Source organism: Chrysochloris asiatica, unplaced genomic scaffold, assembly GCF_000296735.1.
Source record: "Chrysochloris asiatica unplaced genomic scaffold, ChrAsi1.0 scaffold00221, whole genome shotgun sequence".
In the NCBI taxonomy this organism is placed as follows: Eukaryota; Metazoa; Chordata; class Mammalia; order Afrosoricida; family Chrysochloridae; genus Chrysochloris; species Chrysochloris asiatica.
This window is the reverse complement of record NW_006408739.1, coordinates 4,023,276-4,050,320: the sequence shown is the minus strand read 5'-3', so window position 1 is coordinate 4,050,320 and position 27,045 is coordinate 4,023,276. Positions and strand designations below refer to the sequence as shown.

General features: G+C 38.8%; 1 protein-coding gene across 1 annotated transcript in view; it reads left to right on the top strand.

The window, feature by feature from the left end:
- The window catches only part of FUT8 (fucosyltransferase 8 (alpha (1,6) fucosyltransferase)), a 266,134-nt gene that overhangs the window by 145,280 nt on the left and 93,809 nt on the right, over positions 1-27,045 (top strand). Inside the window, exon 5 of the mRNA XM_006873057.1 lies at positions 9,069-9,306. Within this exon, the coding sequence (XP_006873119.1) occupies positions 9,069-9,306 (238 nt within the window). The remainder of the gene's footprint in view (positions 1-9,068; positions 9,307-27,045) is intronic.

The following is a 27,045-nucleotide window of genomic DNA, read 5'->3' as shown; positions in this document are numbered from 1 at the left end:
TTGTTGTTTTGATTTGCATTTCTCTGATGGCTAGTGATTGTGAACATTTCTTCATATGTTTATTGGCTGCCTGGATCTCCTCCTTGGTGAAGTGTCTGTTCATGTCCTGTGCCCATTTTTTAATTGGGTTGCTTGTTTCTTTTAGAGGTATTGTAGTTTCCTATATATTTTAGAAATGAGTCTCTTATCTGATGTGTTGTTGCAAAACATTTTTTTCCCATTCTGTGGGTTCCCTTTGTACTCTTTTAGTGAAGTCTTTTGATACACATAGGTTTTTAATTTTTTATATGTCCCACTCATCTATTTTGTATATTTTTGTTTGGGTACTTCTTAAAATGTTTGGTAGCCTGTATATGCCCTGAATTAGTGCCCTCACATTTGTCCCTATTTTTTCATTGATGATTGTCATAATTTTGGGATTCACATTTAGATCTGTAATCCATGTTGAGTTCATTTTTGGATAGGGCATGAGATAAAGGTCTTGTTTCAGTCTTTTGCATGATCACTTTCTAGTTCTGCCTGCAATATTTGTTAAAGAGACTGTCTCCTTCCTATGTAATATGCCTAGGCACTTTTGTTGAAAATCATTTGGCTGTATGTGGTTGGGTTAATTTCTGGATTCTCGATTCTGTTCCATTGATCTATGTATCTTTCATTGTACCAGTACCAGGCTGTTTTAGCCACTGTTGTAGTCATGTAGTAAATTCTGAAATCGGAGAGTGAGAGACCCCCAACCTTGTTCTTCTTAAGCAGTGCTTTACTTATCCTGGATCTCTTTCCTTTCCATATAAAGTTTTTAATTGTCTTTTCCATCTCTTTGAGAATGTTTTTGGGATCTGGATTGGGATTGCATTATATGTGTAAATTGCTTGGGGCAGTACTGACATTTTCATGATGTTGAGTCTTCCTATCCAAGAACATGGTATGTTCTTCCACTTCTGTAGTTCTCTTTTGGTTTCTTGTAGTAGTGTTTTGTAATTTTCTTTGTATAAGTCCTTTGTTTCTCTGGTTACATTTATTCCTAAATATTTCATCCTTTGGGCAGCTATTGTAAATGGTATTGCTTGCCTAATGTCCTTTTCAGCACTATCGTTGTTGCTATAGAAATATCCAACTGATTTTTGTATGTTGATCCTATAACCCTGCCACTTTGCTGAATCTTCTGATGAGGTCTAGTAGTTTTTTTTACTAAGTCTTTGTGGATTTCTATGTATAGGATCATATTGTCTGCAGACAAGGAGAGTTTTACTTCCTTTTTGCCAATTTGGATGCCTTTAGTTTCTCTATCATGCCGTATAACTGTGGCTTAAACTTCTAGCACAATATTGACTAAGAGTGGTGACAAAGGGCATCCTTGTCTGGTTCCTGTTTGTAGACAGAAGGCTTTCAGTTTCTCTCCATTGAGAGTGATGTAGGTTGTTGGTTTTGTATATATGCTCTTGATTATGTTGAGGAATTTCCCTTCCATTCCTACGTTGTTGAGTGTTTTTATCAGGAATGGATGTTGGATTTTATCAAATGTCCTTTCTGCATCAATCGATAGGATCATGTGGTTCTTTTCCTTTTTTTATTTATATGGTGGATTAAATTGATTGTTTTTCTAATGTTGAACCATCATTGCATCCCTTTTATGAAACCCACTTGGTCATGATGTATTTTTTTTTTTTTTTTTTTTTTTTTTGATGTGTGTTGAATTCTGTTGGCTAGGATTTTGTTGAGAATGTTTGCGTCTATGTTCATGAGGGATATTTGTCTATAGTTTTAGTTTTTAGTGATGTCCTTCCCTGGTTTTGGCATGAGGGTTATGGTTGCTTCATAAAAAGTATTATGGAGTTTTCCATCCTCTTCTATATTATGGAATAATTTGAGTAGAATTAGTGACAGTTCTTCCCTGAATGTTTGGTAGAACTCACCTGTGAAGCCATCTGGACGGACTTCTTTTGATTGGGAATTTTTTGATGACCTGATCAATTTCTTCTTTTGTTATGGGTGTCTTCAACTTTTCTACTTCATTCTGAGTAAGTTTGTTTAGGTCATGTTTTTCTAGAAATAACAGCCATTTCTTCTAAGTTTTCGAATTTGTCGAAGTACACCTCTTCATAGTATTCTGTTATTATCCTTTTGATTTCATTTGGTTCTGTTGTGACATCACCCATGTGGTTTCTAATGTGAGTTATTTGTGTCCTCTCCCTCTTTTCTTTTGTTAGTTTTGCCAATGGTTTGTCAATTTTATTAATCCTTTCAAAGTACCAGCTTCTTGTCCTATTGATTCTTTCTATAGTTTTTCGGTTTTCCATCTCATTTATTTCTGCTCTTTATTATTTCCTTTTTTGGTGACTGTAAGTTCCCTCTGCTGGACTGCTTCTAATTGTTGAAGATGCTGTGTTAATATGTTAATTTTGGTTCTTTCCTCTTTTTGGATGTGTGCATTCATTGCAATAAATTGTCCTCTCAGCACTGCTTTCACTGTGTCCCAAAGATTTTGGTATGTTTTGTTTTCATTCTCGTTTGTTTCTAGGAACTTTGTGAGTTCACATTTAATTTCTTCTTTTACCCAGTCGCTTTTCAGCAAGGTGTTGATCAGTTTCCATGTATTTCTACTTTATTGCCTTGGTCTTTTTATTGTTGATTTCTAGTTTTATAGCATTGTGGTCTGAGAAGTTGCTCTGTAAAATTTTGATGTTTGTAAATTTATGGAGGCTTGTTTTGTGACCTAGCACAGGGTCAATTCTGGAAAATGTTCCATGCACACTGGAGAAGAATGTATATTGTGCTATTGTTGGATTGAATGTTCTGTATACATCTATGAGATCAAGTTGGTTGATTGTGTTGTTTAGTTCCTCTGTAACTGTGTCGAGTTTTTTTCTGGTTGTTCTGTCCCTTTTCGAGAGTGGCGTGTTAAAATCTCCCACTATAATTGTAGATTTATCTATTTCTTTCTTCAATTATAGTAAGGTTTGCTTCATGTATCCTGGTGCTCTTTCATTGGGAGCTTAGATATTTACTATGGTTATGTTGTCTTGCTTATTTGACCCTTTAATCATGAGATAGTGTCTTTCTTTGTCTTTTATGCTGGTTTTTATCCTGAAGTTTACTTTGTCAGAAATTAGTATTGCCACTCCTGCTTGTTTATTGTTGCAGTTAGCTTGGTATATTTTTTTCCATCCTTTAACTTTTAGTCTGTTTTTGTCTTTTTGTGTGTAAGGTGTGTTTCTTGCAGGCAGCATATTGAAGGGTCTTGTTTTCGTATCCATTCTGCCACTCTCTGTCTCTTCACTGGTGCATTCAACCCATTGACATTCAATGTAATTATCGATAGGTATGAATTAATTGCTGCCATTATGTTACCTTTTTGGTAGTGCTGTTCATTCTTTTGTTTTGCATGCCTTCTTGTGTTGGGTTTGTGTTTTTTGTGTTATTTCTTGTCAGTTTCTTTTTAGTTTTAATATTTGCTTGTTCTGCTTGGAAGTCCATTTTCATGTTAAGTTGGGAAGTGTTAACTTTCTTTGGGGTTACCTTATAGTCTACTGACTTTTCTCTCCATTTAAGAGAATCTATTGTATCCTGTAACTTACCTGACATCCTCACCACTTGGGACCTGTGTTGCTATGCTTGTCCCTTCTTTGACAATTATAAAATTTTGATCTTTGGTTGACCTCTGAGCTCCTTTGAGTTTGTTGTAGTCTTGTTCTGTTCTGGACTCTGCTATCTGTTGTCTGAGTTCCAGGTGGTGTGGCCACACCTGTGAATCTCTGTTTGTTGTCTGTTCTTGTTGATTTTTTAATCCACAGAACTCCCTTTAGGATGTTTTGAAGTACTGGGTTGGTTTTGACAAAATCTCTCAGATTCTATTTATCGCAAAATGTCTTGATCGCACCATCGTATTTGATTGATAGTTTTGCTGGATAGACAATTCTTGGTTGACAGTTTCTTTCTTGTAGGGCTTTGTATATGTCTCCCCATTGCCTTCTTTCCTGCATGGTTTGTTCTGAATAGTCAGAGTTTAATCTGATTTGCTTGCCTTTATAAGTAACATTTCACTTCTCCCTGGCTGCTTTTAGTAGTCTCTCCTTGTCTCTGATTTTGGAGAACTTGATTATTATATGCCTTGGTGACTTTCCTTTGGGGGTCTATCCTTCCTGGGGTATGTTCAGCTCCTTAAATGTTTATCTTCTCATATTTCAAGATGTTAGGGAAATTTTCTTCCAGAAGCTCTTCCAGTATTTCCTCTGTGGAGTTCTCTGATTCTTTCTTTTCCAGAATGCCAACAATTCTTAAGTTATTCCTCTTCACATTATCCAGCACGAATCGTAGGCTCTCTGCAGATTTTTTTATCCTTTTTCCCATTTGCTCTTTTATCTTAGCAGTATTGAGAGATTTGTCTTCCAGTTCACTAGTTCTGGCTTCCATCTCTTCTATTCTGCTCCTTTCCCCTTTCAGTGTTTTGTCCATTTTTGATATCTTGTTATTAATTATCTGGACCTGTTTTTGCAGATTTTGAATTATTTCCAATGCCGTATCAATCTTATTTGATTGCTCCTATAGTACTTTCCTGACTTCTTCCTTGTTTTCCTCCACCCCTTTTCAGAGCATTTGAATTTGTTTTCATATCATTCTTCTGAATTCTTTCTCACGCATATCCAAAACCTTCTCTTCCTCCTCTACAAAGTCTTTGTCTGTCTCCAGCTCATTTGTCTCAGCTACTATTTGCTGTTTTGGACATATTTCGATATCGTTTGTTGTTTTTTGTTTGTAATTTCCAATAGTTATGTGGTGTGTGTTTTTTTTTAAGCTTAAGTGAATGTTTGTTGTTTGTTGTTACGCTTACTGGGTGTCTCCTGGTGAATATAATCAGGAGATAGGCTTCCCTTTTCGCATGTAATTCTTAGCAGGTGTTGGCTTTTGTCTCAGTGGTGGAATATTATGGGCTATGCTTATAGCTTGGCTATATGGCCACGATTGCTGTTTCTTCTTGGGTAATGTTGGGAGAAGAAGCTCCCACCTCCAGGAAAGATGTGTGATCAAAAGGACCAAAAGCAGACGTAATATAAATGCAGAAACAAAAACCACCACTTTGGAACAGAAATGAAGCTGTGGTCGACTAACCGGAGCTACAGAGTCATGTGTGTGCAAGGTAGAAGCCTCCAGCAGTGGGTGAAGGTGTCCACTCTCTCAGGTCCCTCCTCTAGTCACTATGGTAGAGTTGCACAAGTGGATATTAAGCAGTTAATGGGAGAAATATTGTCCACTATATTTGTCTCTGAAGGTTAGTTAGATATCTGAATGTGCACAACATAATTCTCAGGATGGTTGAGTCCTTTTATATTGGGGTTTTACTGATTGTTTTGTATGGGTCCTGCGCAGGGAGCCCAGGTAGCGCAGTGACTGGGAATGGGCCAGAACCACAAGGTCAGTAGCTCGAATCCACCAGCCACACTGCGGGAGAAAGGTGAGGCACTCTGCTTCCGCACAGACCCACAGACCCAGAAACCCCGCACAGCGATGCCTGGAGTTGGAGCCGGCTCCAAGGTGCACAACTGCCAAAGGTCTCACCGGAGAAAATTTTAGGACTGTGTCTCCGTGAGTGATGTCATAAGTTACCACCAAGCTCCCTCTCTCTGTACCGTGGGATATCTGTCCCGCCTGATATAATCCAGGCTCAGCAATAAAGGTGGGACAGGGAAAAAGAAGGAGAAATGTGTAGTCTCCCACGCCTCTTTTTTTTGCAAATGTCTCTGCACCACTTTTAGCACTGGTTTTCTGAACCGGACTTTCTGTAACCCTGCCTTCTAAATGCTGCCAGGGCTGCGTTTCCACCAAGGGAGTCCCGCCTCCAGATTCTTAGCTCTCAGTATTTTCCTTATTATCATGATTTTTTCACTTGCAAGTGCGGGAAACTGACGTCCTGGATCTTATGGTAGATCCAGAGCTCTGGAGTTGTTCTATGAGTGCTTCCTTCTTGGATCCCCGTCCATTCACAACAAAGCATTCCCTACCTGGTTTTCACTGCTCTTGCCCAAACATAGTCTTCAAGCTATGTTATTTTCAATTGCCTCATATGCATTTGAAAGCTGACCCATGAAGAAGGTATTCCATGGAAGAATTGATGTTTTTGAGTTATGGTGTTGGAGCAGAATATTGAAAGTATCATGGACTGCCAGAAGAACAAACATATCTGTTGGAGGAAATATAGCAAGATTGCTCCTTAGAAGTCAGGAGGGAGACACTTCATCTCTCATACTGCTGTCTTGTTATCTGGTGGGACCAGTACCTGGAGAAAGGCATTATACTTCGTAAAGTGAATGGTCAGCAAACTAGAGGAAGACTCCCAACCAGATGAATTAGTACAGTGGTCACAGCAGTCGGCTCAACCATAACATCAATGGTATTGTGCATAGGGTCACTTTGAGTCAGAAGTGACTCAGTGGCACCCAACAACAACAAGCGTTTTCTATAAAATTCCTTTCCACCATAATTATTCCCTGTCTGTCTCAAAGCGACGCTGATTTATTTTGTTTTGTTTTTAAAGCAAATCTTTCCATTTATTTTAGAAATATCAGCTTGTTTTGTCCGTTCATCCTGGTGAGTCCAATCTATGTTAGGAACACACATACTTTTTCTCATTCCTTTTTACTGCATCTTTTATGAACATCTCCTTTTACTTGAGGAGATGCTTCAAATTTTCCAGATTTTGAAATTTTATTTTGGTATCAAATTGAACTGTGCCTCTGAAATTCTTCAGTGTTTTGTTTACGATTATCAATCCAAGCAGTCACTTATTTTATTCTCTTTTGTTGGTAATTCTCTACCTTGGAGTTTCCATCAGTTATCTTTTTAGACCCTTCTCTTTCTGAAACCAAGAACCAAACACCTCTGACATAAAAGAATTAAAATATATTCTTTCTTTGGCTTGATTGGAAGCATGCTGAACTTCTTGAATTAAGCCTCAGTTCAATAATTGCCCTCTCTTATGTCTTCATCTCTTGTGTTCATAGTTGTTCTGGATTTTAATTAAACTCTTCTCAGAACACATGGTAATTTTTTTTATTTTAAGTAAAACATTTGTAGCTTCTAAATTGAAGGCTATTAACTTCTCTCACTTTTTATTCTTTAAAGCCATACAACAGTAAAAAAGACTAATGCAAAATATCAGTGAAGATTGGGGTAACTGTGAATATTAGTGAATATAGGAGAAACTGAGTGTGGGGTTCATTACAATAACTTTGTATATTTAAAAATTGTTTTAAACCAAAGAGTTTATTAAAAGCTCATATAAGATGCTTTCTTTTTAATTCTGAGGTACTTTAGAGATAGTTGAATACTGCGCTTTTCATTTATCGTGAAAAATCTGATAATTGCCAGTGTTCTTTATCTGATGTTTCAAGTACTGAGTCAGTATTAAAGTTTTGGATCAACTTGAGAACATTTTTCTCAGGTCCTTCTATGATCTTGAACAGAAAATAAATGATGTAGCTGTCTCATATCTATATGACATCACACTACCATGTTCCTCCCACATCTCATATAGCTATAGCAAGTGGAGTGGAAATGCTTATTCCTTAGGAGTGTGTTGTGAGTCAAATAAAAATAATCAACAATGAATCGAGGAACAATATTGACACTATATCTTACTGAATTTTTATCTGCACTGTTTTTTGAGACTCATAAAGGCTCTAATTCTTCATAAGGTTCTTGATGATATCAGTAAGACTGTGATCTAAAACAACCAAAAATACAGCAGCCTGCTGTTTCCCATTTGAAGATGAAAGTACCTCTTCTGCAGGTAGCTGTGTTGCATTTTCTTTCCTCACCTTTTCCTCAGAATCGTCTTATAGCCTCACCTTCTGAGCTTTTGTTTCTAGGGTTCCACTTGAAAGAACAGATGCTGTCTCTGGAAAATACTCGTAGTTGGGAACCTGATGACTGTGTCCATATAACTGAGAACTGGATACTTCGACTACTACTGGGCAGGAGTAAAAGACTGTTGATAGAGGCTTCCATCTTCTGTTTTCCTGGCAGACAAAACAACTTAGAAAACTCAAGCTACAAAGTCTATGTCAAAATGAATTTATATTTGAGGAACTAAGATGCCTGGGAGAGGGGAGTGATATTTAGTAACAGCCCATATGAATTTGAGCAGAATTTAAACTTAAAAATGCAAAAAAAAGAAATTTCCACCTGTGGTAACCCTATTATACCCAGTTAGATAGTATTTTTAACCATTTGTTGTCTTAATGATATCTCATACGATTAAGAAAATAAATCTCCTTATTTAGAAATTAGAATAACACCTTGAGACAGTCAATATATGCGCTACATACATTTGTGAATTTTTTCCATAGCTATTATCAAGATTGTTTAAAAAATAAAAGTCATTTGGTTTATATTTTGTAGTTATTGAATTCAGACACTGTTTTACTCAGTAACTTTTACTTCCATGTGAAAAAGTAGATTTTGTAGAGCTCTGCAGACAGATGGGAATCAGTATGTAAATTATAGTTTCCTTTAAGATAATTCAAGCTTTGTCAGGAAAGGTAAGCTCAGAATGCTGAAGTGCTACTGAAATAAGCTGTTTTACTCCTTCCTTAAAGATCAGTGTATGCAACTTTGAATTCAGAAATGATTACACCTGCATGTTCTATTGTTGGTTTTAAGTGCTGTAGAGTCAGTTCTGACTCATAGCGACCTAAGATAGGGTTTCTGAGGCGCAGCTGATGGGTTTAAACTGCCGACCTTGTGGTCCACAGCGGTTGCTAATCCTACAACAGCACACCAGGAGTCCTAAAGAAATGAAAGAACAATTTAAAACGTTAACTGTTTAATTTCACATTTATTTAGTGATGTTTACAGAATAATTGATCTTTTTAATTGCTGTCTCCCCAAACATGCACATATTTTCATTGAAATTATTTGAAATCCATTCCTTAAAACTGGATTCTTTGCTTAGTAGGAGATATACTGGGTTAGTCCTAGTTTGTGATACGATTTTTGAAGGTTGTCACCTGTAAAGAGACTCCAGCCTCTCTGTACAGCTTATGCTGACCTTCATTTTTCTTCCTCCGTACCAGAATCCCAAGGACTGTAGCCAAGCCAAGAAGCTAGTGTGCAATATCAACAAAGGCTGTGGCTATGGCTGTCAACTCCATCATGTGGTCTACTGCTTCATGATTGCATATGGCACCCAGCGAACGCTCATCTTGGAATCTCAGAATTGGCGCTATGCTACCGGTGGATGGGAGACTGTGTTTAGACCTGTAAGTGAGACATGCACAGATAGATCTGGCACATCCACTGGACACTGGTCAGGTAAGAAGCCTATGCCACCTGTCAGAACCACACCTTGACCAAATTACCAAATTCCTAGTCACCTTTTCCTCTGAATTCGTTAATATTATCTATTATAAAGGAGCTTTGGTAGCGTAGTGGTTATGAATTGGGCTGCGAACCTTAAGGTCAGCGGTTCAAAACTACCAACTGCTCCGCGGGAGAAAGATGAGGCTTTCTACTCCCATAAAGACTTACACCCTCGGAAACCCTGTACAGGGTCGCTATGGGTCGGAACCAACTTGATGGCACTTAAAACAACAACAACAATTATACAGATAAAATTTAGAACAATATATTAATGTATACTTTTATTATCTGTTTTATTTTTGATGCTCATCTTTATCTGGATTTAGCAAAATAATTTATTTTTTCAGAGCCTGCCTTAGGCAGGGTCCTCTAGAAAAGCAAAACCAATGCTACTGATATATATATGTAATTGTTGTTAAGTGCCTTCAAGTCAGTTCTGACTCATAGCAACCCTGTATAGGGTTCCTGACTGGTGAGTTTGAACCACAGACCATACGATTCAAATGACTTTGTGGTCCAGTGCTTATTGTATAGTGCCAAAACAAGATATATAATGGGCAGTGTATATCTTAGAAATGGCTCATGATTATAGAGATAAAAGTCCCAAGCGCAGGCCAGGTGAACCAAGATGGGTGGAAGGCAGGAATCTCAAGTCAGGGCACAAAGCAGGACCTCGGTGCTAGAGCAGGAGCGGTAGCAGTGTGAAGGTCGACTAGGCTGGGGCATGCATGCTGCAGGATCTGCAACATGGAGCACAAGAGCCAGGGCCACAGGAACATGTGTGTAGGGCCCTCTGGTGGGCGTCTGGTTTTCCAGGCACACTCAGTGGGCAGGCCCAGCAGGCATACACACAATAGAGCAGGCCACTCATTTAGGTTCAAAGAACTGGAGCTTGGAGGACAACCCAGCTGTAAGATACAGACCCAGTAGAGTAGAAGCATGGACGTCTTTCCTGCATGTCTGTTGTATTGGGAGCAGGCCACACTCCCTAGGAAACATCATTTCAATTGATTGGCTGTTCATAGCTAAACATCATAGAGTTGAGTATACTTGTTCATAACCAGTCATCATAGAGTTAACTATCAATTGCCAAACAACTGGTTCAATCAAGTTGACAAAGAACCTAACTACCAGAGAGCCCATAGTTCACTTTTGTAATAATGGTGATGACAATACTTCCTTTCAAGATTTTAGGAGTCTTTCAGATTATTGAGCTCATTTGATCCTCCCTAATTTTTTATAAGGTAAGCCAGTGGTTCTCAAACTTCAGTATGCATAAAAATCACCTGGAGTTTTATATCAGTTTCTGAGGTGGGACCTAAGAATTTGCTTCTTTGAGAAGTACCCAGGTCCTTGGACCATTCTTTGACAGTCACTGAGGTAGACTATTCAGGCAAAAATATCATTTTACAAATGAAGACAGTAAAGTCTAATTTGTTTATGTGCTTTTAATTTAATTCAATCATTTAACGAGGATTATGCTATGGGTTAATGTGCTAAACTGCAAAGATGGTTTAAACAACAGCGTCAGTGGTTCAGGCTCACCAGCTGATTCTTGGAAACCCTATACAGGGTCGCTATGGGTTGGGACCTCCTCACTGACACTTAATAACAACAACAACAATAACAATGCAAGTAAAATGATCCTTGTGCTGCAGTGGCTAAGATCTCCACAGCTAACCAAAAGCTTGATAGTTTGAACCCACTTGCTATGTATACGTCACAAGACAAAGGTGTGACAATCTGCTCCTTTAAAGATTACAGCTTTGGAAACATGATGGGGCAGTTCTACCCTGTCTTATAGTGTCACTATGATTTGGAATCAACTTGAAGACAACAGGTTTTGTTGTTTGTTTTTTTCCCTAATGTGAGTAAAAAAAAGTCACCAGGTGCTGCAGATGGTTTGCGCTTGAGTACTAATCTAATGCTGTTGGCTCAAACTCACCCAGCTGTAATGAGGAAGAAAAAAAGCAAGAAAACCCCGTAGAGTAGTTCTCCTTAACACATGGGTCAAGGTGTTTAGAATAGACTCAATGGCAGCTAACAACACTATGAATAAAGGACTGGCTAGAAATTATAAAGAGTTTTAAAGAAAGTTTTGTTCACTCTAAGGAAGTGGTGGTATCAGGACTGGAATATAGAGTTTCTTACTGCTAAGTGTAAGGATCCCTGTTAGGTAGTGGATTACTAGGTGAGCTGCTAACTGTAAGGCCAGTAGTTTGAATCTAACAGTTGTTCTGAGGGAGAAAGATGAGGTTTTCTCCTCCTAAAGATTTACATCCTTGGAAACCCATTACAGGGTTGCTATGAGTTGAAATTGAGTTGGTGGCACAAAGCCACCACCAGTGCTAGTCTATTCTTTGTTCTGTCAAGTCAGTTCTGAACCATAGCAATCCTATATAGGGTTTCCAAGGAGCAACTGGTGAGCTTGAACCACTGATGTTGCAGTTCAAACTGACCTTGCAGTCCAGTGCATTAACCCACAGCACCACCACACCTGGATCTTTAAATGTGATTTAAAGTTGAATTTCATGTATTAAAATATTGGCTTTGTCAGTTTGTGATCTTGGACAAATTACTTAACTCAGTTTCAATTTCCTCATCAATAAAATGAGGAATAATAATTGATTTGCCTCATTGAATTGCTGGCAAAATCCTACCTATATGAATAATTAATAATACCTATATGTCTCTGGTAGCGTAGTGGTTACGAATCGTGCTGCGAACCTTAAGGCCAGCAGTTTGAAACTACCAGCTGCTCTGCAGGAGAAAGATGAAGCGTTCTGCTCCCGTAAAGATTTACAGCCTCGGAAACCCTGTACTATGGGTCGGATCCGACTCGATGGCACTTAACAACAACAACAACAACATATGTATTATGGAGTCCTGGTGTGGAATAAAGCAGTCGACCTCAAGGTCCACTGGAACCACAGGTTTATGGTTCAAACCCAGCAGCCGCTCCTCAGAAACTCTAAAGGGTTGCTGTGAGTCAGAACCAACTCGATGGCACTTAAGAACAAGGACTTACTTAGCACATCACCTGCTGTATAATCTTACAGTAGTTGCTTGGTGATGGTGGTGGTGGTGGTATTGGGTGCCATCTAGTTGATTCCAACCCATAGCTATCCCAGAAGACTGAGTAGAACTTCCCAGTAGAATTTTCTTGGCTGTAATTTTTATGGAAGCAGATTGCGAAGTCTTTCTCCCTTAGAGTCAATGTAGTAATCACTAGCTATTATTAAAAGTTTTAATAGCTTTTATTCATTCAGAAAACATATATTGAGAGCCTGCAGGGTGCTAAAGAAGTCCGTTATCTAAGAACAATATACTTACTGTCTTTACATACATCTTATGGAAAATCAAACATTAAAAAAACAAAACAAAATGAAGGATTCTCTTCATATAATTTCTCATGTGACTGGGTCTCTTTTCTCACAAATATAGTTAAAACACTGTATTTGGGATACGGAGCTATGTAACTGACAAAGTGAGTAAGTGTAATTCCTTTGTTTCTTTTAGCCTCCTTTTTTAAAAAATCAGATAATACCCAACTCTTCACAGAGCTGTCATGAAATTTAATTGGGTAATTTTTGTAAAATGCTTTGAGTTACTCTATAAAGGGAATATACAAATTAAAAGTATTATCTCATAATGTGTTTTTTTTTTAGTCTTTAGAATGATTTAGAAGTCTATTCCCTTTATCAGCATTTTTTCTTTGTAACTCACTTCAGATTTTAAAGGAACCTCTTAATCTAGAGTTGAGTTTAGCTTTAGTTTTGAGGTTACATCTTCCACTGATCTGGTCAGCAGTTTGCAACTGGTACTAACAAGAACCTTGGTGACACAATGCTTAAATATGTAGCAACTAACCCAAGAGTCTGCAGTTATGTGGCCATCTGCTTTTGTAAAAATTACAGCCTTGGAAACCTTATGATGCTAGTTCTGCTCCTTCTTATAGGATCACTATATGTTGGAATGGACTCTGTGCCTATGGGGACTTTTAATAAAGGAGTAGGTTTCAGGGTTAATCTTATACTGTGGACCTCACCAGATGGAATGCATAGAAATAAAATTGACTGCATCTGTGGAAAGATATGATGGAAAAGCTCTATATCATCAGTCAGAACAAGGCCAGGGACAGACTGTGGAACAGACCATCAATTACTCATATGCAAATTCAAACTGAAGATGAAGAATATGAAAACAAGTACACAAGAGCCAAAATAGGACCTTGAATATATCCCACCTGAATTTAGAGATCATCTGAAGAACAGATTTGGTACATTAAACACTAAAGACCAAAGACCAGAAGAGTTGTGGGATGACATCAAGAACATTATAAGCGAAGAGAGAAAAAAGTCATTAAGAAGACAAGAAAGAAGGAAAAGGTCAAAATGGATGTCAGAAGAGACACTGAAACTTGTTCTCCAATGTAGAGATGCTAAAGCAAATGGAAGAAATGAGGAGGTTCAAGAGCTGAACAGAAAATTTTAAAAATCAGCTCAAGATGATAAAGCCAAACATTACAACAAAATGTACAAAGATCTGGAATCAGAAAACTAAAAAGGAAAACAAGCTCAGCATTTCTCAAGCTAGGGGAACTGAAGAAAAACTTCAAGCCTTGACTTTCATTATTGAAAGATTCTCTGGGCAAATTACTGAATGATGCAGAAAGCATCAAGAGAAGATGGAGGGAATACACAGAGTCACTGTACCAAAAGAAATGGTTAATGTTTAACTGTTTCAAGAGGTAGCATGTGATCAAGAGCCAATAATACTGAAGGAGGAAGTCCAAGATGCATTGAAGGAATTGGCAAAAAAACAAGGCACCAGGAATTGATGGAAAAAATTGAAATCTTACAAGAAAGTGAGGCGGCACAGGAGGCACTCACTCATCTCTGTCAAGAAATCTGGCCAACTGATTGGAAGAGATCCATATTTGTGCCCATTCCAAGGAGAGGTCACCCAATGGAATGCGGAAATCATTGGAAAATCTCTTTGATATCCCATGCGAGTGATGTTTTACTAAAGGTAATACAGAAACGGGTACAATCATACATTGACAGAGAACTTCCAGAAGTTCAAGCAGGATTCAGAAGAGGCCGTAGAAGGAGGGTATCATTGCTGATGTCTGATCAATCTTGGCTGAAAGCAGAGAATATCAGAAAGATGTTAACCTGTGCTTTATTGACTACACAAAGGCTTTTGATTGTGTGGATCATGACAAGCTATGGACAACATTGCAAAGTGTGAGTATTCTGGAACACTTAATTGTACTCACGAGGAATCTGTACCTGGACCAAGAGGCAGTTTTTCGAACAGAACATGGGAACACTGAATGGTATAAAATTAAGAAAGGTGTGCGATAGGGTTGTATTCTTTCACCATACTTATTCAACCTGTATGCTGAGCAAATAATCCAAGAAGCTGGGTTCTATGAAGAAAAACATGGCATCAAGATTGGAGGAAGACTCATTAACAATCTGCTATATGCAGATGATATAATCTTTTTTTTTTTTTCTTTCCATTTTTAGCTTTATTAAAACAACAAGAGACTTTGAGTCTCCTATCAAAGCACACCCAGGCCCTTTCTTTATGTCTGAGAAACTACCGATTCCTCTATTAAACTGTGCTATATGGAAAATCTTTTTTTTTTAATGCTTTATTGTGAATTGTGTGATAGTTTACTTGGGAGGACATCAGCTTCACATTGATCCTGTAGTATATCGTTTCCTTGCCATGGTTACAAGCCCTTCCATGCATCATCCATCAACTGAAGTGTATACCCTGCAAGCCTGCCTCCCGGTCATCCACATACTGCCCCTCTCCTTCTCCAGGTCCAAAGTCTCCAACTGCTCCATCTCCCCACGTCATCATCTCTGCCTCCATCCCTGGCATCACTGCTTCTCTGGGTAGGGTTCTGTTCTCCGCTCTTTTCCTTTGATGATACCAGGGACCTCTGCTCCCAGAATGCAAGGTTAATCACTTCCCTCCCTTTGCCTCAAAATGTCTACCTTTACATTTCCAGCCCTTACAATCAGTCCTGATAACAACTATTCACTATTGTATCACACGAGACCTGTCCTCATCTCCTTTCATCAGCCCTGACTATATAGAATGAATACTACTCAGTGGAGCTTCTACTTTGCTCCACGCTCTCTGGATCTAGGTTCCCTCTTGAAAGCTTGAAAGCCAGTCCCTTCTTGCTTCTGTAGCCCCACCCCCTCCTGCTCCAATTCTGGGTAACCAATGTCCAAGTTGTCCATCCCTGTCCTCTCCATGTGTGGAGGAGGTGGGAATGATCCTCGCTGTGAAGATTTGTTCACTCTTTTGAGCTACTGCTTCTATAGGTGTTTGTCAAGTTTATCAAATTGTATCAGATTATTCTTTTTCCCCTCTTCTTTCTTCTTCTGTTTGAGCTCTGATCATCCAGCCATTGAAGCCAGGTCAAGTGGATATTATCTGCAAGTGTGGGTGTACTTATGCATGGGCCCTTTCTTCTTATCAGCTGGATGCTTCATTCTCCATTCTAGTCCTCTCTGGCTAATGCTCTGTGCTGTAGCTCAAACTTCTGGTTTGAGCTATAGCAGCGAAACCCAGGTAGGGTTAACTCCGGTGAGAAGGGAGAGGGATCTTACGAAGGAAGCGCCCGTAGAACAACTCCAGAGCTCCAGATCTACCATAAAATCTAGGACATCAGTTTCCCTCATTCGCAAGTAAAAAAAATCACAATATTAAGGAAAATACAGCAAGTCAGGAATCTGGAGATGGGACTCCCTCGGCGACTACCCTGCCCTGGCATAGTTTAGGGGGTGGGGCTAAAGCCAGTCCAGTCCAGCTAAGAAAACTGCGCTAAAAGAGGGGCAGAGGTATCTGCCAAAAAAAAAAAAAAAAGAGAGAGCGAGATGCAGGACACATTTCTTCCTCTTTCTCTCTGTCCTACCTTCATTGCTCAGCCCGGACATCATGCGGGTCAGTAATCCCATGATACAGAGAGAGGGAGATTGGTGGCGACTTATGACATCACGGCATAGCCACAAACCCAAAAGTTTCCCCAGTGGGACCCTTCATGACAGTGCACCGTGGAGTAGATTCTGACTCCAGATGACCCTGTGCAAGACTTCTGGGGCTTTGAGTCTGTGCAGGAGCAGAGAACCTCGCCTAATTCCCACAGTACGGCTGGTGGTTTTGAGCTGCTGACTTTGCAACTCACGTCCCCGTTTGCAGCCGCTGCGCTGCCCAAGCTCCCTGCGTAGGACCAATTCAAAGCAATTTGTAAAACCCCAGCATAAGAGGACTCAACTATCCCAAGAATTGTGCTGTGCACACACACATACCTAACTGACCTGCAGAGACAAAAATAGTGGGCAATCTCCCATTAACACCCCAGTATCTACCTGCACACCTCTACTGTAGTGACTAGAGGAGGGGCCTGAGAGAGTGGACACCCCCACCCCTGCTGGAGGCTTCTGCTTGCACATACACTGCCTGTGTAGCTCAGGACAGTTGACCACAGCTTCATTTCTCTTCCAAAGTAGTGATTTTTGTCTGTGCATTTATATTACTTCTGCTTTTGGTCCATTTGATCACACATCTTTCCTGGAGGTGGTAGATTTTTCTCCCTACGTTACCCAAGAAGAGACAGCAATCATGGCCATATAGCCAAGCTATAGGCATGCCCCATAATATTCCACCACTGAGACAAGACCCAACAACACCCGCTAAGCATTACATGTGTAAAGGGAAGCCTATCTCCTGATCATATTCATCAGGAGACACCCAGTAAGCTTAACAACAAACAACAAACATTCACTTAAGATAATATAATATTGCTTGCTGAAAATGAAGAAGACTTAAACAGTTACTGATGAAGATCAAAGAGCACAGCCTTCCCTATGGATTACATCTCAATGTGAAGAAAACAAAAATCCTCATCACTGGATAACACAATAAACAACATTCTTATCAGCTGACAAAAGATTGAAGTTGTCAAGGACTGCATTCTTCTTGGATCAACTATCAACACTCACGGAAGCAGCATTCAAGAAATCAAACAACGTATTGCGTTAGGCAAATCTGCTACACAAGACCTTTTGAAGTGTTGAAGAGCAAAGAAGTCAGCTTGAGGACCAAGGTGTGCCTGACCCAAGCCATGGTATTTTCAATAACCTCATATGCATGCAAAAGCTGGACAGTGAATAAGGAAGACTGTAGAAGAATTGATGCATTTCGTTGTGGTGTTGGAGGAGAATATTGAAAGTGCCATGGGCTGCCAAAAGAACCAATAAATCCGTTTTGGAAGAAGTGCAGCCAGAATGTTCCTTGGAGGCCAAGATGGCCAAACTTCGCCTCTCATACTTTGGACATACTGTCAGGAGAGACCAGTTGCTGAAGAAGCATATCATGTTTGGTAAGGTGGAGGGTCAGAGAAAAAGAGGAAGACCCCCAATGAGATGGATTGGCCAAATGGCAGAATCTATGGACTCAAGCATGGCAACAGTAGTGAGGTTGGCCCAGGATTGGGCAATGTTTTGTTCTACTGTGCATAGGGTCACTATGAGTCAGTACCGACTCGATGGCATCTAACAACAATAACAAAATATCTGTTAATTAGAAAAAGCAACTCTGCCAGGCTCTCTGTGGCTAACTCTTTCATTTCATGGACTTAGTTCAGAATTAAACTTCTTTTATTATGGAATTATATAGCTGGAGAAGGAAAGGTTCCTGTATTTCACTATTTCTAAGGAAAGGTGGTGGTCAGTTAATAGAAAAGTGAAAAGTTGGTCTCATTAGAACTTACCCAGTTTATCAAATGACAGCCACGTAATATGAAGGCTAAAAATGGATTAAATTTCCAATATCTAGAATTTCTTAGCATTGCAACTAAACAGGATGTAAAAAATATTATTTTATTTATGGGACTTCTACGTCTAATAGAAGGAGCTCTGGTAGCGTAGTGGTTACGAATCGGGCTGCGAACCTTAAGGTCAGCGGTTCAAAACCACCAGCCGCTCCATGGGAGAAAGATGAGGCTTTCTACTCCCGTAAAGATTTACACCCTCGGAAACCCTGTACAGGGTCGCTATGGGTCGGAACCGACTCGATGACACTTAAAAACAACAACTGGTAGCTTAGTGGTTATGAATTGGGCTACTAATCTCATGGTCAGCAGTTCGAAACTACCAGCTGTTCCACGAGAGAAAGGTGAGGCTTTCTGCTCCCGTAATGATTTACAGCCTCACAAACCCTGTACAGGGTTGTTATGAGTCAGAATCAACTGCACGGCACTAACAACAACAACAGGTCTAATAGAACTTAATTTACCTAGGGTCATATAGCATTTAAATGACAGAACTCCACTTAGCACATTCACTTCTACCTGTCCCCAGTCTTAGTTATTCCTGGGAAAATATTAAACACCTTACCTAGCAGAATTAAGTTTACAGGCATAGAAATTGTTTTGAATTTTTTAGTAACTAAACATAGTAACTAATTTTAATAGTTCAAGTTCATAACATTTTAGCAATTTACCCTCATTTCCTTTATCTAAATTTGTTTTGTTCTTTTTTTTTATGTTCTTCTATTGAGTTCTGATTATCAAGCCATTGAGGCTAGGTCAAATGGATACTGTCTGCAAATTTGGGTATTCTTATGCGCCTCCTCTCACTCCATATCAGCTGGATGCTTCACTCTCAGTTCTAGCCCTCTGTGGCTATGTCCCCAGGTCTCACCACACTTTGGACCAACCATCTCTTCCTCTTCTCTCTCACATCTCTAGGTCAATGGGAGTCTATGGAATGTGGCTGAACTCAACTCATTTCTTCATTGCTGCCTTTCCCCTTGTTCCACTCACCAGTAGACCAGTGTGGTTGCCAGCAAGCTTACATGCCTGCTCAAGTATTCCCTATGAGTTTTAGTCTTAGAGCGGGGTTTGTCCTGAAGGAACTTGATTGCTTGCCTTGATGGTTTCCCGCCGGAAAATCTTGCTTATTCTTGTAGTAGCCAGTCATATTGCCAGTTTTGTTTTGTGTTTTTCTTGCTGATCTTTCTTTGAAGATATATCTTCTGTTGTTCTAGCTGTTCTAGGCTGGTCTGCTTGTCCTTTCTAATGGGAATGTTACACCTCAGATTTGTTCTTATTTTTTAACAATACTTTGCGTATCTCAGATCTTTTTCCTTCCATAAAAAATTAGTGATTAGCTTTTCCAACTCTTAAAAGAATAATGTTAAAATTTGTATTGGCATTGCATTATATCCATAGATTGCCTTGAGTAGTGTTGACACTTTCACAATGTTAAGCTTTCTTATCCATGAGCATGGTATATTCAAATGGTTCCTTGTAGTAGAGTTTTATTTGTTGTTGTTGTTGTTAAGTGCTGTCGAATTGGTTCCAACTCATAGCAAACCTACATAGGGCTTCCATGGAGCTGCTGGTGAGTTTGAACTGCCCACCTTGTGGTTCAAATAGACCTAGTGGTTGAATGCTAGTTGCCTATTAATATTGTTCAAAAAAGACATTCACCATGAATTAGTGCAATTTTTGATAGATATGAATTTATTTCTATAATTTTGCTCTGTATTTTTTGTGATATTAGCTAGTTTATTTGTTCCAAATAACTTTCGGCACTGAGTTTATTTTGTATGTGGGTTTTCTTTTGAATTTTCTTAATTGTTATTATGTTAATATTTACTGAATCTTTTTTATTTTCCTTGTTTTTATTTTGATGTGAAGGTGTATTTATTTTCTTTAAGTTTACCTTGTCATTTATTAGTTTTTCCCTATTTAAAGCAATTTGTTTCATCTCGAAATTTACTTGACTTCCTGGCCATTTGGAGGTTCTGTGTTTATACTACTCACTCTTTTTTCTTTGTATTTGGCTTCATTATAAACTATTACCTCTAGTTTCTGTTTTCAGTCTTATAGAAGAATACAAAATAAAAGAAACCTACATCTGGATTAAGTTCTGTTATGTTAATCTCTGGTTGTTGTCTGATGTTGTTGGTTCTCACTCATAGTACCCTTTCGCAATTTTTGTAATGTTGGCCTAGTTATTACAAAATTCTTTAATTTCTGTGTATCTGAAAATGTCCTAATTTCACCATCATATTTGAGGAACAGCTTTGCTGGGTATATGATTCTTGGTTGGCTTTTTCTTTCAGTTTTATATGTTTTACCTTTGCATTCTTGCCTTCGTGGTTTCTGCTTAGAAATCAGAGCTTTTAGTCTTATTGATTCTCCCATTTAGGTAACTTTATGTTATCCTGAGCTGCTCTCAGGATTCTCTCCTTGTCTTTGGTTTTTGAAAGTTTGATTATGATATTATCTTGGTGGCTTTCTTTTGGGATCTATCCTCTTTAGAGATCATTCAGCCTCTTGGATGGTTATCTTTTCATCTTTCTTGATATTAAAAAGTTTTCTTCTAGCAAACTCTCACCATTTTCTCCATGCTTTTTATCATCTCTTTTGTTCTGGAATTCTGGTTGTCCATAAGTTCTTCCACTTCTTGATGTCCCACATAAATCTCAGGCTTTCTTCTGATTTTTTTATTCTTTTTTTTCTGATTGTTCTTATATCTTACTCTATAATTAAGAGATTTATCTTAAGTATCACTAATTCAGGCTTCCACTAATTCAGGCTTCCAGTAATTCAGATGTACTCCTTTGCCATCTAAGTGTATTGTCCATTTCTGAAATCTTATTTTTAATCTTTTAGATTCCTATTTGCATGTTTTGCATTGCTTCAACATTTGAATTTGTTTTCACTGTTTTTGTAGTGTTTTCCTAAATTCTTCTAATGTGTATTCTGTGGTAGCTTCACTTTGCCCAATCTTCCTGTCAATCCATTGGAGATACATTAATACTCTTTTGAATTCCCTCTCAAGTAGTTCCATTACTTTCTTTTCCTCAGCAATGTTTTCTGGCTCTACATTGTGGTCATTTGTTTGAACGACTCTCTTATTTCTTTATGTGAGATAAAATCATTTGTTGTCTCTGAGACATTGTGGTATTGTATTTGTATTTAATTGATAAATTATATTGGTGTGAAAAGAACCAATAGATCTGCTTTAGAAGAAGTGCAGCCAGAGTGCTCTTTAGAGGCCAAGATGGCCAAACTTCATCTCTCATACTTTGGACATATTGTCAGGAGGGAACAGTCACTGGAAAAGGATATCATGTTTGTTAAGATGGAGGGTCGGAGAAAAAGAGGAAGACCCCCAATGAGATGGATTGGCCAGGTGGCAGCATCTATGGACTCAAGTGTGGCAACAGTAATGAGGTTGGCCCAGGATCTGACATTGTTTCGTTCTGCTGTGCATGGGGTCACTATGAGTCGCTTCCAACTCGATGGCATCTAACAACAATAACAACACTACCAGAGGTCCTTATATGCTTATAATGGAACCTAACAGTTCTTACAATGGGGACATTAAGAGTTTCATTTGAAAGGTGTGAAACAATAAAAAATGCTAATTCTCTTAAAATCTCAAGAAAAAAAAAAAAATTATATTGGTGTGATCTTAGACTCTCAACAACTGTCTCCTGAAGGTTGTGATTAGAGAATGGAAGTATGTGTAACATTTTCCATTCACTGTTCATGCTGCTCAGTTTAGGGTGGGTTTGGCTGATGTTGGCTGATGTCTGTTATTGATCAAATGGTATAGGATCTGATATTGGCTTTTATCCTGTGGGTAGAGCTCACATGGGCTCAAATCGCACTGCTCTGAACTCCAGCTGGATCTGTGCTGGAGGCATATGAGGGTGGAGGCCCACTTAACTTCTGTTATCCCGGGGAGTGTGGGTAACAAGAGGGAATCACACCTTTTTCATCACCCCTGTGAATTTGCACCATTAGGCCTCCATGCCATCTGTTTCTCCAGAGCTGATTGCAAAAGTTCAAGATGGCCATACTGTGTCTGGTTGTCACTCTGTTCACCTGACAGTCTCCTTTCATGGCTGCTACTCAGATTCTCACCCTAGTAGGTATTCAGTGCACTTCTCTAGCCTTTCCTTTGAAGCTCAGGGTTCCAGGATTGTCCTTTTCTGTCTGTTTCCTTAGGTCTTCTGTCTCTTTATTGTAGAGGGTGTTTGTAGCATGTCTGCCTAGTCTGTTATCTTGCTGGAAGTCCCATATGTCATTTAAAAAATATTTTCGTCAAATAATTTGGGCATCCTTATATAGGGGTAGCATTATAAACAAAGGTAATTCAATAAAAGCACAAGGAAACACCTATGTGCCTGTCACTCATGCTGGACTACATGAAAGCCAGCACAGTCCTTGCCACACCTGTGGCAGTCTATGGGAGAGACAGACCGCTAAATGAGCAAGTAGAATACATTGTGATAATGCTGTAGTGTGGGTAAGGTGAGAATACTCCGAAGCACATATCTAACACAATTTTGGGATTCTTTTGAAGGAAGTGATTTTTATGCTAACAACTGAAGTATGAGTAGGAGTCAGCCAGGTAAAGATGTGGTAGAATTTTATGTCAGTTGACACAGCATTCGAAAAGAGAGGCAAGGGAGCATAGAGTCACTGGCAAACCTAGCATCATTTTTTTTAAAACTTGAGTATTGAGAGATTAGTTAATTTTCTTTTTGAAAGTATGTGTCACTTCCAGTTTTTGTTTGGGCAATTGTGTGGTTTTTATTCCTCCCTAAAACTTATTCAAGAGTCAAAGCGTTTCTGTTTTGTTTTCATCAGAGTAAGTGGAACTATAAGGAATCAGAGTGTTCTTGGTGTGATCTGTTATTGTTGTTAAGTGATAGCGAGTCAATTTCAACTTGTAGCAACACTTTAGAGGGCTTTGAGCAGTGTCTGGTAGGCTTGAACCACTGACGTTGCAGCCAGAACTCAGCGCCCTTCCTACAGCGCTGCACCAGGACTTGTTGACTCTATGCACAACAAAACAAAACACTGCCTGGTCCTGTGCCATCCTCACAATTGTCGTTACGTTGGAACTCATTGCTGCTTCCACTGCATTGTGTCAGTCCATCTCAATGGGAGTCTTCTTTATTTTTGACCCTCCACTTTACCAAGCATAATGTCCTTCCCCAGATAGTAGTCCCTCCTGATAACATGTCCAAAGCATAGATATGAAATCTCCCTATCCTGGCTTCTGCAGAGCACTCTGCCTGTACTTTTTCTAATACAGATTTGCTTGTTCTTCTGGCATTCCATGTACTTTGAATATTCTTCTCCAAATGCATCAACTCTTCTATGATCTTCCTTATTCATTGTCCAACTTTCACATGCATACAAGGCTAAGTGAATATACCATGACTTGGGTCAGATGCATCTTAGTCTACAAACAGATACCTTTGCTCTTGAACACTTCAAAGTGGTCTTGAGCAGCAGATTTGCGTAATGCAATACGTCGTTTGATTTCTTGACGGCTGTTTTCATTAACGTTAATTGTGGATCCAAGCAAAATGAAGTCTGACAATTTCAATCTTTTCTCCGTTTATCATGATGTTATTTATTGGTCCAGTTGTGAAGATTGAATGCAATAAAAGAAACACACAAACCTACTTCTCCTCATCCTTGCTCAAATCTCATACTCTGTGAGCTGTTTGAGACAAATTTTATTAAATTGGGGGTTTTGTTTTTTAAAAATAAACTATTTCTTAGAATGAATCTTTTTAACAATATATTCTACCTTTTAATAGATACAGCTCTAGCAAAATGAGCTCAGAGGTAAAAAGAGGTATAAATTATGAAGTAGTAATTATGCCTGGGTTGTATCTTTTCACCATACTTATTCAGTCAGTATGCTGAGCAGATAATCCGAGAAGCGGGATTATATGGGGAAGAATGTGACATAAGGATCGTAGGAACTCATTAACAACTTGCAGTATGCAGATGACACAATCTTGCTTGCTAGACGTGAAGAGGACTTAAAATACTTGCTGATGAAAATCAAATACTACAGCCTTCAATATGGATTGCACCTCAATGTAAAGAAATAACATCATGATAAACAGAGAAAAGACTGAAGTTGCCAAAGACTTCATTTTCCTTGTATCCACAATCAGTGTTCATGGAAACAGCAGTCAAGAAAATCAAAGGAGCTCTGGTAGCGTAGTGGTTACGAATCGGGCTGCGAACCGTAAGGTCAGCGGTTTGAAACTACCAGCCTCTCAGTGGGAGAAAGATGAGGCTTTCTACTCCTGTAAAGATTTACACCATCGGAAATCCTATACAGGGTTGCTATGGGTCAGAACCAACTCGACGGCACTTAACAACAACAACAATGCATAATTAGCATCAAAGTTACTGGGTAGTAGAAAATATTTCATTGGTTAAATTTGTTGTTGTTGTTTTTTAATTCCCTAACACTTATTCAACCTGTATGCTGAGCAAATAATACGAGAAACTGGGTTCTGTGAAGAAAAATGTGGCATCAGGATTGGAGGAAGACTCATTAATAACCTGCGATATGCAGATGATACAACGTTGCGTGCTGAAAGTGAAGAGGACTTGAATCATTTACTGATGAAGATCAAAGAACACAGCCTTTAGTATGGGTTGCATTTCAATGTCAGGAAAACAAAAATCCTCACTACTGGACCAATAAACAACATTCTTATCAACAGAGAAAAGATTGAAATTGTCAAGGACTTCATTCTTCTTGGATCAACTATCAACACTCGTGGAAGCAGTGATCAAGAGATCAGACGACGTATTGCATTGGGCAAATCTGCTGCACAGGAACTTTTTAAAGTGTTGAAGAGCAAAAATGTCAGCTTGAGGACTAAGGTGCGCCTGACCCAAGCCATGGTATTTTCAATAACCTCAAATGGATGCGAAAGCTGGATGGTGAATAAGGAAGATCGTAGAAGAATTGATGCCTTTGAGTTGTGGTGTTGGAGGAGAATACTGAAAGTGCCATGGACTTCCAAAAGAACCAATAGATCTGTTTTGGAAGAAGTGCAGCCAGGGTGCTCTTTGGAGGCCAGGATGGCTAAGCTTCGTGTCTCATACTTTGGACATATTGTCAGGAGGAAACAGTCACTGGAGAAGGATGTCATGCTGGGTGAGATGGAGGGTCAGAGAAAAAGAGGAAGACCCCCAACGAGATGGATCAGCCAGGTGGCAATATTGATGGCATCAAGTATGGCAGCAGTAGTGAGGTTGGCTCAGGATCAGACATTGTTTCGTTCTGCTTTGCATGGGGTCGCTATGAGTCGGTTCCGACTCAATGGCACCTGACAACAACAAAGATTATTTAAAACCCATCCAGGGTTTCTGGAGTCAAAAAAAGAATCCAAGTACTTTTATTCCTTGTGGATGTCTAGGCCACATAGCCTTGATACCTCTCTTAGGAATTTATCAGTGTTTTTGTAAATACTGATATGCTTTTGTGTTACAAGTAATACTTGTGCCTTAGAGATTTGGTATAAAGTGAATTATTATAAATCAAGTTATGTTTTAAATATTTTAGTGGAGCTATGTAGGGATCCCCAAAGGATAGCCTTTCATAAAGCAAAGTATCTTTATTCTGAGTTGAGTCCTCTAATTCACTACTTTTCTTATTCTTTTTAAATATTTGGCATTTTATTTGTTTTCTTCAGGCACATCTATGTGCTGTGCATCTTTGAGGCTTAGTCATACTTGGCTTTCAACTCAAACATCAAAGTTTATAAAAGGAAGAATGCAATCTTTCAGTAGCAGTTTGAATCTTATTTGTTTAAAGCATGTAATCCATGTTAAAGTTTAGAGTGATTCTACAAATAAAATAACTGTTGAGTTGCTAAATAAAGTTAAGAAAGCCTCCTCTTCTTTTTGATTAGTCTGATATTCAGAGCTCTGGGTATGATGTGAGTCTAGAATTTTCTTATGTCTATCATCAGATTTACATAGACTAATTCCATGAAATAGCAAATAATACAATTCATGAATTTTAGTGAAGCTATACATATCATTTTTCCACTTCAAAAGTATGTCTACCAATACAAAAAGTTCTATAGAGGTTTAGATAACATTACACATAAACCCATAAAGCAAACACGAGGGACTTCTAAAATTTTATGGACACATGGAATTAAAAGATAATGGATATTTTCCACAAAATTTTTGAAATCCCCATGGGGATAGACGTAAGGAAATTCTAGACTCACATCATACCCAGAGCTCTGGATATAAGACTAATCAAAAGGAATAGGAGGCATTCTTAACTTTAAATAGCTCTGATAGCATAGTGGTTATGAATCGGGCTGCTAACCTCAAGGTCAGCAGTTCTAAACTACCAGGTCTTCCGTGGGAGAAAGATGAGGCTTTCTGCTCCCGTAAAAATGTACAGCCTCGGAAACCCTATGCAGGTTCGCTATGAGTCAGAATCGACTCCATGGCACATAACAACATATGTCTCTATCTATCTATCTATCTATCTATCTATCTATCTATCTATCTATCTGTCTGTCTGTCTGTCTGTCTGTCTGTCTGTCTATCTATCTATCTATCTCTCTATATATTTTAATAATAGACCATTTTCCTTTCCATGCATTTTTCATTACTTTTAGCAGAAGTTCATAAGTATGTCACAGAATTATAAACCCAAGTTTACTTTTAAACTCAATGGAATTTGTGTTCAATGGAAACAAGAAATGGCAAATAGTATTACTATAATTCAAATTGATTTTGTCAAAAGTTGTAATTGTTGCTGTTGTTGTTAGGTGCTGCTGAGTTAGCTC